We start from the raw sequence: 16,291 nt of genomic DNA, 5'->3' as shown, positions 1-16,291 counted from the left end.
GCATTTGCTTACATATGAAAACATGGGTTCCTTGTTATATCACCATATTATTGCTATTTAACTTAATGCAACTATATAGTTGGTAAAAGGTGGGAGGCTTGGCCTTCTAGCCTGGTGTTTTCTTCCATCTTTGCCGCCCTAGTTACTTGTGTATCGGTGTTATGTTCCATAATTGAGCGCTCCTAACATGGTTGGGGTTGTTATGGGGACCCCCCTTGACTTTCGTTTTGGGATAAAACTCTTCTGATAAGGCCCAACATTGATACTACATTTGCCTAATAAGTAATAAACTTGCATAGGGACTCGTCGACCCCCGTGGATAATTAATCAACCCCCCGGGCCAGTGCTCCTCGTGAGTGTTGGTCCAACCCAAAGCACCTTATTAATGCTACTCGGGGCAACTTGGTGTTTGGCATGGTAACCATAGATCATCCGTCATGTCCTGAGAACGAGATACACGGCTCTTATTGGGATAGTCGACGTGTCGGCTTGCCTTGCTGGATTTATTTTACCTTTATCAAACATCTTGTGTGAGGGATTCTGAGGATACTTTGGGATATCTCGATGTTGAGGTTTTCCACCATGAATCCAAGGATATCACGGGTTTTCCATTGACAAGATTTCTCACGTAGCTTGTGACGAGTGTAAGACAATTCCTTATACTCATCTCTTCTATACATGTACTTGTAACGATACCCATTCTTGCGAAATGACGAGATGCGCTTCTATCCCTGGCAAGGCCTTCGTGCCAAAATAAGGATAGGGTCGCATTTTGGGCGTTACAATATATTTCCTTTTAATCTTGTAACTAGCAAGAACAAGGGGATTGACAACCTCCTTGCTATTATTGGGTGCAAGCAATTTTATTTGTTTGTGTCTAGGTGCTGCCAACGTTGTTTGCTTGGTCTCTCCTACTGGTTCGACAAATCATAGTTCTTAACTAAGGTAAATAATTTCTATTGTTGTGCTACATCACCTTTCCTCTCCGGGGAGTCCAACAACTCCTACGGGAGTAGCAATGACTTATGTAGGAAGATTCTCAGTTTGTTGATAACTTATTACCCAAGCAGTACCCATCACCATGTAACATACTTGAACGAAATCATGTTATAACGATATACTTCGTATCCAAATACCATTTTATTAGCTTTTCATGAGCATTAACCGACAATAAACAGATAATCTGGTTTCATTTGGTGCAGTGTTAAACCTAGCACATGACTAGCTAGGATGCATTCATTTGGGATCATCATGCATCAACAATTATTTCTATCAAAAATCTATATATGTGAATGATAAATGACAAATATAACTTCCATAGAACAATAATTTGGAAGCTCAATGTTCACTTAAGATGAAGATATTTATATGGCACCTGTGTAAAGGAGTGATTTTGATAAGGAAATATCGAGACAACATGGATTCAATGTTTTCCTTTTCATGACCATCCGCTTAGCTTTCGTGGTGAGTAGTATTTGTGGCTTTCAATATTTCCCACCAAGCTCAATCTCAAATATGTTTGTGAGATGCCTCTTTGGGATTTTGGTTCAACTTAAGTCTTATATTGGGGGGTATGTGCTTCATATCGGGCTATGAAGAACTCCTACAATAATATAATTCGTAAGCAAGAAACTATTTTATGAATTTATTGAAGCTCATTTATATGGGACACACTAGATACATATGTGGTACTCATTGTAGTGTGTTGAGAAGCAGGATAATTTAGGTCTCTAGGCATCCCACTTGGCGGTTGTAGCTCGAACCTTGTTCGACCAAATTGGGTGATTGTCTATCGATATGAATTACTATGCACAAGTTGTAGAAAGTAATCCATTATGCTTTTTGTTGGCCCAGATATACCATGTTAATCTTTTCTCTTTTCATTTTACACTTGTGTAGGGATTAAAATTTCACAATAAATATGATTGTGTGCATCAGTCGATGCAGAGACCAAGGTATCTCTTTGTCGAACGAAGAGCAATGATCCATCCGTTTTTGTGGCAAACCTATTTGAGTCAAAGGTTTTTAAAGGTTGAGAGTTGTTTTTTGTAAACATTCCTTCGCGCGAAGCATAATATGATTTTTTTTGTGAAGATTTCTCCGCACAAACTTTAATACGGATTTCACCATCAAAACTTTCACTATTCTCGAACAGTTTTGCTAAGTCTCAATCAACTGATACTTCATTATGTCTTGGTCGATAATATATTTCTTTAGTCTTGCATGGAGATTTCGTACAAAACAGTCTTGTCAGTTTTTTTCTTCTTACATACTATATCACTTGACTAAAACTTGATTATGTCTGAGTCGACTGCGATTTTGCCGCACCCATTCTTGAATAAATCTAAATTTCTTAGAAATAATATTTTGTTCTTTCTATATAAAGTGCAAACGGACATGAGTTGCCATATTTCCTTTTTATTGTCTATTTCTAGTTTTGTAGAAGGAGAGAGGCCATCCCCCAGTTCAGACCATCTATCGCTCTTTATCCTACCTAAGCTTGTAAGAGCTTCTCCAATAGCTTGTCTATATGAACGTGTATGCTAGTTTTCCATGACATGGGCCCAAAAATGGCGTTCGACAACTTGTTTAAATGGGTGTACAAATATGCATATCGTCTAAATTGACATCCTCGATGTCAAGGCCTGGACGATGTGAAGGCGTCATCCATAGCTGAACAACACACACCATTTCTCTCTCCCACCAACTTCCTGGCTCTCTCTCCCACCAACTTCCTGGCTCTCTCTCCCACCAACTCACTTGCTCTGGAGACGAGGAAGATGTTGTCGTGAGGTCTTCATCGCGCCACACCACACCATCCCGAGGTGAGGTATGCTCTTTTTCTCATGGAGTAAAAGGGATGAGAGGAGAGGCCTACCGATGTGGATATGGCTACCGTCGACGCGCATCTAGGTCGAGGGAGGGGCGCGCGAGTGGGGGTTGCAAACAAGGCAGGGGCCGCCGCCTCGTCTGGCTCACTGCGTCTGGATTGCAAGAGAAGCAAATTGCAATGCAGGAGAGGCTGATAGCAAACCAAGAGATGGAGAGACAGATGGCCAACAAAGAGAGGAAGAGGCAAATGACAATCCAAGAGAGGGAGATGACATAGACACAGTTTGAGTCAGAAGAGAAGATCATGACCATCCGCTTAGATTTCGTGGTGAGTTGTATTTGTGGCTTTCAATATTTCCCACCAAGCTTAATCTCAAATATGTTTGTGAGATGCCTCTTTGGGATTTTGGTTCAACTTAAGTCTTATATTGGGGGGTATGTGCTTCATATCGGGCTATGAAGAACTCCTACAATAATACAATTGTTAAGCAAGAAACTATTTTATGAATTTATTGAAGCTCATTTATATGAGACACACTAGATACATATGTGGTACTCATTGTAGTGTGTTGAGAAGCAGGATAATTTAGGTCTCTAGGCATCCCACTTGGCGGTTGTAGCTCGAACCTTGTTCGACCAAATTGGGTGATTGTCTATCGATATGAATTACTATGCACAAGTTGTAGAAAGTAATCCATTATGCTTTTTGTTGGCCCAGATATACCATGTTAATCTTTTCTATTTTCATTTTACACTTGTGTAGGGATTAAAATTTCACAATAAATATGATTGTGTGCATCAGTCGATGCAGAGACCAAGGTATCTCTTTGTCGAACGAAGAGCAATGATCCATCCGTTTTTGTGGCAAACCTATTTGAGTCAAAGGTTTTTAAAGGTTGAGAGTTGTTTTTTGTAAACATTCCTTCGCGCGAAGCATAATATGATTTTTTCTGAAGATTTCTCCGCACAAACTTTAATACGGATTTCACCATCAAAACTTTCACTATTCTCGAACAGTTTTGCTAAGTCTCAATCAACTGATACTTCATTATGTCTTGGTCAATAATATATTTCTTTAGTCTTGCATGGAGATTTCGTACAAAACAGTCTTGTCAGTTTTTTTCTTCTTACATACTATATCACTTGACTAAGACTTGATTATGTCTGAGTCGACTGCGATTTTGCCGCACCCATTCTTGAATAAATCTAAATTTCTTAGAAATAATATTTTGTTCTTTCTATATAAAGTGCAAACGGACATGAGTTGCAATATTTCCTTTTTATTGTCTATTTCTAGTTTTGTAGAAGGAGAGAGGCCATCCCCCAGTTCAGACCATCTATCGCTCTTTATCCTACCTAAGCTTGTAAGAGCTTCTCCAATAGCTTGTCTATATGAACGTGTATGCTAGTTTTTCATGACATGGGCCCAAAAATGGCGTTCAACAACTTGTTTAAATGGGTGTACAAATATGCATATCGTCTAAATTGACATCCTGGATGTCGAGGCCTGGACGATGTGAAGGCGTCATCCATAGCTGAACAACACGCACCATTTCTCTCTCCCACCAACTTCCTGGCTCTCTCTCCCACCAACTCACTTGCTCTGGAGACGAGGAAGATGTTGTCGTGAGGTCTTCATCGCGCCACACCACACCATCCCGAGGTGAGGTATGCTCTTTTTCTCATGGAGTAAAAGGGATGAGAGGAGAGGCCTACCGATGTGGATATGGCTACCGTCGACGCGCATCTAGGTCGAGGGAGGGGCGCGCGAGTGGGGGTTGCAAACAAGGCAGGGGCCGCCGCCTCGTCTAGCTCACTGCGTCTGGATTGCAAGAGAAGCAAATTGCAATGCAGGAGAGGCTGATAGCAAACCAAGAGATGGAGAGACAGATGGCCAACAAAGAGAGGAAGAGGCAAATGACAATCCAAGAGAGGGAGATGACATAGACACAGTTTGAGTCAGAAGAGAAGATCATGTCCATGGACACTAGTGCTATGAATAGAGCAGAACAACAATACTACATGAATAAGAAGAATGAGTTTGCCGCTCGCCGATATAACACATCATGTTTGTCGTGTGAACTAATTCGCATGTGAACTATTTATGGTGTTAACTATTTGTCGTGTGAACTATTTGTCATGTTAAGTATTTGTCGTGTGAACAAGTAGAATGGGTATATTAGAAACACTACATTATGCCATAACTGATATAGTACTCCCTCCGTCCCAAAAATAAGTGACTCAAAAATGACTCAACTTTGCATTAACATTAGTACAAAGTTGAGTCACTTTTGAGTCACTTATTTTGGAACGGAGGGAGTACATGATAAGATTCAACTACATTATTACAACTACGTACATAATTATTCATCTCCAAACTTCTGCCAGATGTGCTCAACTAGATCATCTTGAAGCAAGAGAATGAAATGCGTTATTTGTGATCTGTTGATTCATTTGAATAAAGATACTCAATTGTTCTACGTGACTACGAGATGGGATCACCTTTACTCCCATAGAGTCGTAGGTGTAGTCTCGTGGACATCTGTCTCGCTCATCTTCAACTATCATACTGTGCATTATGATGTAAGTTTTCATGATATCACCAATTTATTTGTGTTTCAAACCTTTAGTTGGCTCCCGAACAATGGCAAAATGTGATTGTAGAACTCCAAAAGCTCTCTCCACATTCTTTCTGGCTCCCCCTTGTCTTTTGTCAAAATGTTTCTTCTTTCTGCCTTGTGGAGCTGGTATTTTCTTCACAAATGTTGCACATGATGGATATATACCATCTACAAGGTAGTATCCCATTGTGCAGGGATGACCATTAATGGTATAATTCACTTTTGGAGCTTCACCTTCGGTTAGCTTTGCAAACACAGGTGAATGTTGAAGAACATTTATGTCATTGAGAGACCCTGGTAAACCAAAGAATGCATGCCAAATTCAAAGATCCTTCGAAGCAACTGCCTCTAGATTCATTGTAGGCTTATTCACATGAACTTTAAACACGCCATGCCATTTTTAGGGTAATTTTTCCAAGTCCAATGCATACAATGTATACACCCTAACATACGAGGAAAATCTCTTTGCTCCCTTGTCTCAAGTAATCTAGCAGTATCTTCTTCACGTGAAGATTTCACATACCGGTCCTCAAAGACTTCACAAATAGCTATCACAAACTTTTTGCAAGATGCTAGATTAGTAGATTCTCCGGAGCGACAATACTCATCTGCGGCATCAGCGACATATCCATAAGATAGTATTCACATTGCGGCTGTCATCTTTTGCAGAGGATGCACCCCAAGAGCTCGAACATAATTTATTTTTCGCTTAATATAACTAACATGCTCAAGTACTGCTTCAGTTATGCGACTACACAAATTACGAGACATTCTATACCTGTGCGGATAAACAAATATGAGATAGGGAGAAGACAAATAGGCATATAGAGAATGATGTAGTAATACTGACCTTTGACGAAAATAACTTTCGGAAAAGGTGGGATTTTCTTTGAAGTAGTCGTCCGAGAGTAGAACAAATCCAGCATCTCTTCAGCGATACAAATACTGCCGCACCAGCGTGGAACCGCCATGACGTCGAGCATTCGCCTCCTCTTCCTCCTCGCACTCCGGAAATGCTGCAAGAATTAGTCTGTCGTCGTCCGATGAAGACAACGATGAAGAATTCAAGGGCATATCCAAAACGAATCTTGTTCCACTCATTGTGTTGTAGGAGAGAAGACACATGAACTTAGAAGAGAGATTAGAGAAGCACGAGATGAAATGATTTGAGAGAGAGGTGATAATGGGTGATATATATAAGCCTGAAATATAGCAGTTGGAATAAAGTAGTTGAATTAATAGTTATAAAATAATATTTAAGTACAGGAGAAAGAATATAGTCGTGCCACTGTAATACTGGACGTGTATATGGGAGATTTTTTTTAGACCATTGTCTATATGAATATAGATATGCAATTGGAGATGATCTAATGGCTTGGTTCAAGCTAGTAACTGTACTCCACCAATCAGGGTTCAGAAATTAGTCCATGTTTGCTTTAGTCGACGGGACAGAGTATGTGTAATTATGGATGGTGGAGTGTCCTTCATTCAGCCATTTGCCTGAAGAACATGGCCATTTATGAATTCTGATTCTGATTTTCTATCTCATCGATCGACTCCATCCATCGTCCCAAAATCTAACCATCTTTGGCTTTACACAGACCACGTCAGGACGTGCCGATGGTGTCGACGTTGTCGAGCCAGCTGACCACCTCCTGGATCGCCGGCCGGCTGAGCGGGATGGCATCGACGCAGAGGCAGGCGAGGTCGAGCACGTATAACATCTGCGCCTCGTCGCCCGGCCGGCTCCCCTGCCTCAACCGCGGGTCCAGCACCTCGGCGTGCCTCCCGGCCGACCGCAGCTGCATCACCCACCCGACGAGCTCCCTCGGCTGCCCCGCCGCCGCCATCATCTCCACGGGCCGCCTCCCGGTGAGCAGCTCCAGCAGCACGACGCCGAAGCTGTACACGTCTCCCCGCAGCGTCGCCACCCACCCCTGCCCGTACTCTGGCGGGATGTACCCCAGCGTGCCCACCAGCTCCGTCGTCACGTGCGTCCGGTCCGGCAGGATCAGCCGCGCCAGCCCGAAGTCCGCCACCCGCGCCTCGCCGGACTCGTCCAGCAGGATGTTGCTCGACTTGATGTCCCGGTGCACGATCTGCGGCGTGCACGCCTCGTGGATGTGCAGCACCCCGCGCCCCGCGCCCCGCGCGATCCTCAGCCGGGCGCGCCAGTCCAGCTCCTCCTGCTCCGGCCGCCGGTCGTGCAGCCAGTCGTGGAGGCTGCCGTTCGCCATGTATGGGTACAGCAGCAGCCGGAGCCGGCCGCGGATGCAGAAGCCCTGGAGCGGCACCAGGTTCTCGTGCCGCGTCACCGAGAGCGCCTCCACCTCCGCCCGGAACTCCCGCTCCACCAGGCACATGTCGCCGTTGAGCTTCTTCACGGCGAGCTTCACGCCGCCCTCCAGCTCCGCCAGGAACACCAAGCCATAGCCCCCCGTTCCGATGATCTGAGCCGGGCTGAAGTTGTTCGTCGCCTTCAGGATGTCCACGAACGTGACGCTCTTCCTCGCCGGGTCGCCGCCGCCCGCCTCCTCCGACATGAACAGGATCGTGTCCTTGGACTCGTCGCCGTGCAGATCCGACATGGAGTAGTCGAACAGGGCCGACTCCGCGCACTTGCCGCCGTCGCTGATGGATCCGTTCGATATGAACCTTCTGATGGCGATCACGGCGAGTCCTATCAAGACGACGACGGCGACCAAACCGAAGCAGACTCCAAGAACGATGGCCACGAGCACTCTCTTGCCCACGGTCTTGGACGACGAAGCCTTTCCTGTCGCCGTCTCGGTCTTCTTGCCGCAGCGGACCGAGATCGCCTCGCCGCAAAGCTTCGGGTTCCCCGCGAAGTTCGCCGCCGGGAAAGCATCGAACTGCCTGCCCGTCGGGATCGGGCCCTCGAGATCGTTGTGTGCGACGTTGAAGTCGGAGAGGAAGTGGAGCTTGGTGAGCGCCGGCGGGATGGAGCCCGTCAGACGGTTCTGGCGGAGGTCAAGAATCTCAATCTCTGTCAGGCCGCTGAGCTCCGGCGGGATGCCGCCGGAGAGGTTGTTGTAGCTGAGGTCAAGCACCTGCAGCGTCTTCATCTGCCCGACCTCTCGCGGGATCGCGCCGGAGATGTCGTTGTCGCTGAGGTTGAGGGTGGCGGCGACGCCGGACATCTGGTAGTACGCGCGGCCCGTCCTGACCGCCGCCCCGTTGTCGGGCGTCAGGGTGAAGACGAGCGGCAGAGGGCCCGGATTGAACTCCGCCATGGCCTTTTCCGACGTCAGCAGTGGCAGCTCCATCAACGACGGCGGTAACTCCCCGGCGAAGTGGTTGCCCGACAGGTCCACGTAGTAGAGCTTCTTCATGGCGCCGAGCCAGCTGGGGATCGGGCCGGTGAGGCGGTTCCCGGCGAGGTTCAGGACATTGAGGCCCTGCAGCTTGGACATCCACAACGGTATCTGGCCCTTGAGACCGCACTCCTCCATGACGATCAGCCGGACGTTGCTGACGTGGTCACCGACCCAGCCGGCGTCCGGCAGGGCCTCGCCGTAGAAGTTGTAGGAGACGAGCAGCGCGGTGAGGTCCTTGCAGCCCTGAAGGTTCCAGAACATGCCGCTGATGTTAGTAAAATTGTTGATGGTCAACGAGAGGAACTGCAGCCCTCTCATGTTGCCGATCTCCGGCGCCACCTGCCCATTGATGTCGTTGTTGGCCACGCGCAGGGCTGTCATCGACGTGCAGGAGTAGACGCTGGGCGGCATGGTGCCGGTGAGGTTGTTGGCGGCGAGGTCCAAGACGGTGAGATTGGTGAGGCGGGAGAAGTCAACGGCCCCGAGGTCCCCGACGAAGCTGTTGGACCGAAGGTCCAGGTACCGGAGGCTGGTCCAGTTGCCGATCACCGGCGGGATGGTGCCGGTGAGGTTGTTCTTCCCGAGCCGGAGCTCCTCCAGCATCGTGAGCTCGCCGATGGACTCCGGCAGCCCGCCGGTGAGCGCATTGTAGGTCAGGTCAAGCTTGACGAGATTGATCAGCCTGGCGATCCGCAGGCGATCAAGCCTCCCCTGTATCCTATTGGACGGGAGCGCCAGCTGCTCCAGCGACGTCACGTCGAAGAGGTCGTCGGGGAGCTCGCCGGTGAGATTGTTGCGGCCGGCGCTGAGGACCCGCAGCCGCGAGCAGTTGCCGAATCCGACGGGGACGGCCCCGCCGAACGCGTTGACGGAGACGTCGAGCACGGCGAGCGCCGGGCAGATGACGCAGAGCGACGGGATCGCGCCGGCGAAGCTGTTATTGCTGGCATTGAGCGACACGAGGCCGGGCGTGAGCTGCCAGACCGTGGAAGGGAACCGCCCGGACAGATGGTTGCTGGACACGTCCAGCACCTGCAGCGGGAGGCGGGCGCGTCCGACGGAGGCCGGCACGTCCGGGAGCGCGCCGGAGAGGCGGTTGTAGCTGACGTCGACGACGGAGGCGTTGGGCAGGGCGAGCAGCTCCGCGGGGAAGGCCCCGGCGAGGCCGTTACCGGAGAGGTTGAGGTGCGTGAGCGCGGCGAGCCTGGCCACCGCCGGCGAGATCGTCCCGCCGAGCCCGCGGCCGGGGAGGGACACGCTGGTGACCCCGCCACCACCTCCCACATCGCATCCCACGCCCTCCCAAGCGCAGCAGTCCCGCGAGCCGCGCCACGAGGCGGCGATGCCGTCCCCGGGCCGCGGCGAGAGCGCGTCGAGGAAGGCCAGCAGCGCCTGCCTCTCCCCCTCGCCGCACGCGCCGGCGGCCGAGCCCGCCAACAACAGCAGGAGGAACGGCAGGACGACGGCAGCCACCACCGCTCCCGGCGAAATGACGACCCGCTGCCGGTGGTGACCGATGATCATAGCGAGGCCTCCACCGCCGCCAGCAACATGGGGAATGAGTAACCGATCGATCGCAGGTCGTCGTAGCCGGTTCGTCTGGCGCGTGGACTTTTTTCTTTGGATGGGGGCGGGAACGGACCGCGAAGGAGGTTGAAGCTAGCGTCCCATTGGCCGGCGCGGTATGCAGCATGGGGCGCGTTTTATTTATCCGTCGCCGTAGGAGCATAGGTTATTATCCGGCCTGCTCGAGGTCAACGGCCATGGCCATGGAGGTAGTGCTTCGCGAGTCATGTCATGTTGTGGAGCTGCTGCTGCTGTGGGCATGGGGCAGGTCTGACTTTTGGCAAGTGCGGCTGATGGGGCCTCCAAGGGGCGGCTCATTGGCCGGAGCTCGAGGCCTCGAGTGGGAATCCCTCCCTCCCTCTCGAGCACGCAAGACACCCATCCATGTTGCCTCCCCGTTTGTTTTGTTTATTTATATATATCTGGGCCGGGCCTGAGAGTCGTCACGTTGCTCCGGGTGATCGGATCAGACGCTGGTACGATAAAAATGGTCGTGTTCGTTAGTGATGCCATCACGCGATGTGTTCTGATCGAGACGGAGGGGCTTTTCTGTACGGACGTGTTCGCCCGGTTCCGGATGATGATTTTTTTTTCTTTTTTCTTGAGGGGAGTTCCAGATGATTATAGTGTAGTACTTCCGTTGCCGTCGGGGCTTTGCGGGGTTTTGGAGGATTGCTGTGAGGTGCGACGTCGGCTAGCTCCTGGTATGCTTATCGTTTCCTTGGCTCGCTGGCGTTTCAGAGCTGCTGGGGGTGTTCATGGGCGACTCTCGGTTCTTCCAAGAGCACCTGAAATTAGACTGCCCAAATCTGGCGTCTCGAACCTCCGTGTGTTCGAATTTGTTCGTTTTAAGCTTCTATATATTTGTTCGTGCATCCAACTATATATTATTTTCCTTTTTTTCTTGTATGTTATCTGTCCAGTTACATGCATGTGATTTATGAAGATGAAAGTAATGAAGAAAAACGAAAAACTAAAGAAAGAGAAAAGATGATTCACGATGGATCAAATCCTATGTGTCAACTCACACTTTTTATATTGCCCCACACATGAGTTTTTTTTTTTGAAACCATCTCAATGCCATTCAATCAAACGTGTGCAGCTAAATCGCTGGCAACAAAATCCCGGGCGAAGGTAGGAACGCGGCCCGGCCATACGGCTTGGGGTTCCACGACCATCTTCGCGCCGAAATTAGTAAGTACATGTGCTACTCTATTACAAGCCCTTGGGCAATAAGACAAGGAAAAGCTGCTGAAATGTAAGAATGCTTGCGCTTTAATCTCACGAAACAACACACCATTTGGGGATAAGTCCAGATCCGTCGACGAAACGGCTTTGACGAGCAGCTGAGCATCAGTTTCAATTTGCACTCGTTGCATACCATACTCCTGGGCAATGGCCCACACATGAGTTGAATATAGGAGTTTGTGGACAATCTGGGCACATGAGGACAAAGTGAAGCGTTAGGCAGATTTATTCCTTCTCTATTTTATCTGCTTAGTGGTCGGATTGCATGTCTTGTCAATTTGAGGGGACGGGTTATAGATGCTCTAATATCGGCTCTGCTATTTAACCAATGCAAGATTTTTTTCTTATTCCGTTTAAGTCTTTTTCTCCATTTGTATTTACTCTCCTTTTCCTTTATTTATCTATGCGTCAACTATTCATTTCTCTATTTGTGTGTGTGTGCATGTGTATATATTGTCTAGGGTGCCAGATTATATATAACTTTTTGAAACGCGGTCTACTTTATATAATGGGTCAGATTATTACAAATGAATAAAATGGATGTTTTCCTGGTTATCACTGATGTGAGTTCTTTCTAGGCAATATATCCACATGCACACACACAAATTAACCAACCGTTTCGGTGCCCATGTACCAGCATTGGTATATGTATTAATGGACAGCGACGGAGCTATGTGGGGGGTAAAACAGTGCCATGGCATGTCCCAACATAGAACGAAAACAAATGCAAAGTATGAGCCCGATTGGGCTATTCCTGAATTTTTTGGTTGGTATTCTTCAGATTGCATGGTATTCCTGATTTTTTTTTGTTGGTATTCTTCAGATTGCATGGTATTCCTGAATTTTTTGGTTGGTATTTTAGGAATAAAACACTATTTTTACAACGCAAAAAAAGGTTGGTTAGTTTTCAACATAAAATATGTACATTCAAGTTCTATGAACTTTACGGGCAAATCATATATTTTTTGAGCGGATGGAAAATATCGTATTATTGTTTAAAGAACGCACTACCAAATGCTTGTGTTTGCATATTACTAGTATAAAATAGTGTAATTTATGTGCAAACTGTATGCAGATATTTATGTTTATGTATAATGGTAAACGTAACCCATTAATATAATCATTAATAAGTGCAAACTTTTCCGATATGGTGTAGTTGGAAGAATTCAAAAAAGAAAACTGAAATTATCATGTGTGGGTGCAATAGCAACAATTACATGCTTAACATAAGAAACTATAGCTAGTTCATCTTCATAAGTATAATTCATATTGGTATCATGGTCATAAGCATAGCAAGCATCAAGTTCATCAAAAAAGGATATTTCAAACCGAATCCAAGCGATCATAGCAATTATCATAGCATTTATCCTTCGGTATGCCGGAAGGAGAATCAAACATTGTATGAGTTAAAGAGTTACTCTCATTAGAAGGTAGGCACGGGTAGCTAATCCGTGCTTCCTCCTTTTGTTCTTCGCTTTTCTCCTCATCTTTTTCATCTAATGAGCTCACAGATTCAACAATTTCTTCTTTCATAGATTCCTACAAAATACTAGTCTCTTCCAAGGCAACAAACATTCTTTCAAAAAATTCATTAATATAGGCATTGTATTCATAGTTCTCATAGTAATATTTAAGTATGTCAAAAATTTCAGATTTGTAAAGAATAGCATCATACTTTTCAATCAAAGAAGCAATTTCACAAGCAACCTTAAAAGCACCAAATTCTTCTATTTGTCCCATATCGTAGTAATCATATACATCATTAGCATAAGAGGTCAAGGTTTCATTATCATTAAATTCGCATTGAAAGGGAAGGTGTGAAGTCTCCATCTTAGAGCAACAAGTATAATCACATCTCAAGCATAAATTCCAAGCATACCAACGCAACATTTTAATTTGATCCCATAAATGTTTGGATTTTTCAGTCAAGCGATAATCCCTAAAGTACACACGTTGATCTAATGTTTGTCCCATTATCAAGTTCAATGGGGATTTCTCAGGATTATCAAAGTAGTATTTAATGTTTTCCACATAACCAACATCAAGGGTTTTAGGAGTTTCCCATCTTCATGAGTGGCAAGTACAACTAATTTTTTGGTGTTTCGTGTTCCATATCCATAACTAAATATATAAAACAACTTATATCAGAAAATAAGATTACCTAGTGATAAAGCAAACAAGCACACATGAGAATATCAACCGCTATGCTATTGCTCCCCGGCAACGGCGCCAGAAAAATGTCTTGATAACCCATAAGTGTAGGGGATCGTTTGTAGCCTTTTTTGATAAGTAAGAGTGTAGAACCCAATGAGGAGCTAAAGGTAGAATTAATATTCTCTCAAGTTCTATTGACCACTGATACAACTCTACGCACACATACACTTACTTTACCTAGTACAAGTATGAAACTATTTTACGGGAAGGAAACTAGAAGTACTTAGTAGGTGTAATAGATAGTTTTCCAAGATAATAAAGAACACAGAAATAAGAGTTAGGTACTGTTTTAGATAAATATTAATTAGTTAGTTGTTTATTAGAAAGCTTTTTGTAACGCAAGATAAATATTGTCCATAGGAAATTGAATATAATATGATAGATAATTAAGATATGCAATGTGAGAGAGGCATACGCTAACACACTTTTCATACTTGGATCATATGCACTTATGATTTGAACTCTAGCAAGCATCCGCAACTACTAAAGATCATTAAGGTAGAACCCAACCATAACATTAAACATCAAGTCCTCTTTACTCCCATACGCAAACAACTTCCTTACTCGGGTGTAAGCTTCTGTCACTCTAGCCACCCACTATAAGCGAATCATGAACACATTGCAAAACCTCCAACGTGAATCCTTCATGTGTGCCCCTCACGGAAGATACCGGGACATCACCATATCAACACACAACTCATATCAATAACATCATACCACAATTAACCCGTAGGACAAAAGTATTGGGACGGATTTCCATTAGATCCCTCGGTAGGGTTCAACGAGACCAGAAGTATTGGGACGGAGTCTCCACACACAATTTACCCAGGTTCGGGCCTCCGAAGCGGAATACCCTACATCCTGCTTTGTCTTGTTATTCATGGTGAGGAAGTACCTCGTGCATAGGATTACAATGGTGTTTGAGATGTCTACCGAGAGTTGAGTTTCTTATTCACCCCCTAATGAGGACCTAGGACTCCCTTTATCTAGCCAGGAGAGACCTGGGGTTTACACAGGAGGTAGGTCAGGTCAATTCAGCTGCCGCCCTATGTCTTGGGGAGCACACTCATTGCCATCGCCTCTTTATGGTTCCCTGATACTCCTTGGGCCTGGCGTGCCCTAGGTAAGGTTGAGGCCGAGCTCCCTTACATTTGGTACCCTAGGTCGAGGACCCTGTCATTATAAACACAATCTTAATAAATTATATGACTTGTTTTACTCATTAAATAAAATCCGTAAAAAACTAAAATTTGACATGTTAGTGTTATAAGCTCAAAAATCTAGTAAAGTGAAAAAATGTTTTATGTACCATTAAATCACATAGTATTACATGTTAAATTGGGGTTCTTATGCCACTCACTTACCAAAAAGATACTATCAAGTGAACTTTGACAAAACCAGTGTTAATTTTCTACATAGTTATGTGTAAAACTAAGATTCCATCGAGAGTTAAGATCTTTATGTGATTAGTTATTAGAAACAGTACATTAACAAAAAACAATTTAATCAAGAGGGGATGGGTTGGTAGCAGAGCTTGCCCTTTTTGTGGTTTGGATGAATCTATTGATCGTCTTTTCATGATTTTTCCCTATATAGAATGTTGTGGAATATTATAAAATGAGATTTTGATTTACTTGACGTGCATGATAGTTCAAATGCTTTGGTTAATGCGTGAATGAATAAGTTCCTAACTGATGAAAAACACCTCATATTTACGGGAGTCTTTGTTATCTTCTGGACCATTTGGAAAATAAGAAATAGCATTGTGTTTGATAATGCTAAAATTACCGGCCCTTGTGTTCCCATTAACATGATTGCTAGATGGCTAAATGACATGATTATTTTGCATAAAAGGGAGGAAAGTCAAAGAAAGTTGAAGTTGATGGTAAGAATGACAGAGCAGACAACAAATGGTTGGGTTTTCATCTGAATTTCATATTCAAGAACAAATAAAATTATACCATAAAAGTATAAACTTAATAATGAACATGAATATATGATAACACATTTATTATTGTCTCTAGGGCATACTTCCAACACTGACTTAGGAGTCGACTGGATGGTGAAACGACGAAAATCGGGCCAACTCACTCAGAACTAGGTTCATGATAGAGAAGGGTTGATATGTGTCTGATTTTGAGAGGTTGGGCTTGTAAAGTACTCCTAGAAGGTTTTGAAGTTTGGGGGTTGTTTCTTAGACTTCAATGACAATTCAGGGTTGTAATATGGAGTTCTCTCGATCTTACATGACAAAACTTATAACTTGATGAAAATAGAGAGGGCCAATTATTAAAAAATGTAGGTATTAACTTTTACCATTAATGCAGATGTCAATAAATTTCTTTTACACAATAAATTGGAAAATATAAGAATATATTCCATACAAACTTATTGGCATAAGTTTACCGCGAACGATGTTGGTGTGGGCGTGAAAGAAGATAAGTAGCAACAAGGGTGTGAGCGCCTGATTGT

General features: G+C 45.3%; 1 protein-coding gene across 1 annotated transcript; it reads right to left on the bottom strand.

The window, feature by feature from the left end:
- Positions 1-6,969: 6,969 nt before the first annotated feature.
- On the bottom strand, positions 6,970-11,220 carry LOC123408976 (tyrosine-sulfated glycopeptide receptor 1-like). The gene has a single exon (XM_045101990.1). The coding sequence runs from the start codon at positions 10,313-10,315 to the stop codon at positions 7,061-7,063; it is 3,255 nt and encodes a 1,084-aa protein (XP_044957925.1). The 5' UTR covers positions 10,316-11,220; the 3' UTR covers positions 6,970-7,060.
- Positions 11,221-16,291: the final 5,071 nt, after the last annotated feature.

The sequence above is a fragment of the Hordeum vulgare genome, chromosome 7H (genome assembly GCF_904849725.1).
Source record: "Hordeum vulgare subsp. vulgare chromosome 7H, MorexV3_pseudomolecules_assembly, whole genome shotgun sequence".
NCBI classification, from domain to species: domain Eukaryota; kingdom Viridiplantae; phylum Streptophyta; class Magnoliopsida; order Poales; family Poaceae; genus Hordeum; species Hordeum vulgare.
The sequence above is the reverse complement of the archived record's forward strand: the minus strand, read 5'-3'. Positions and strand labels throughout refer to the sequence as shown.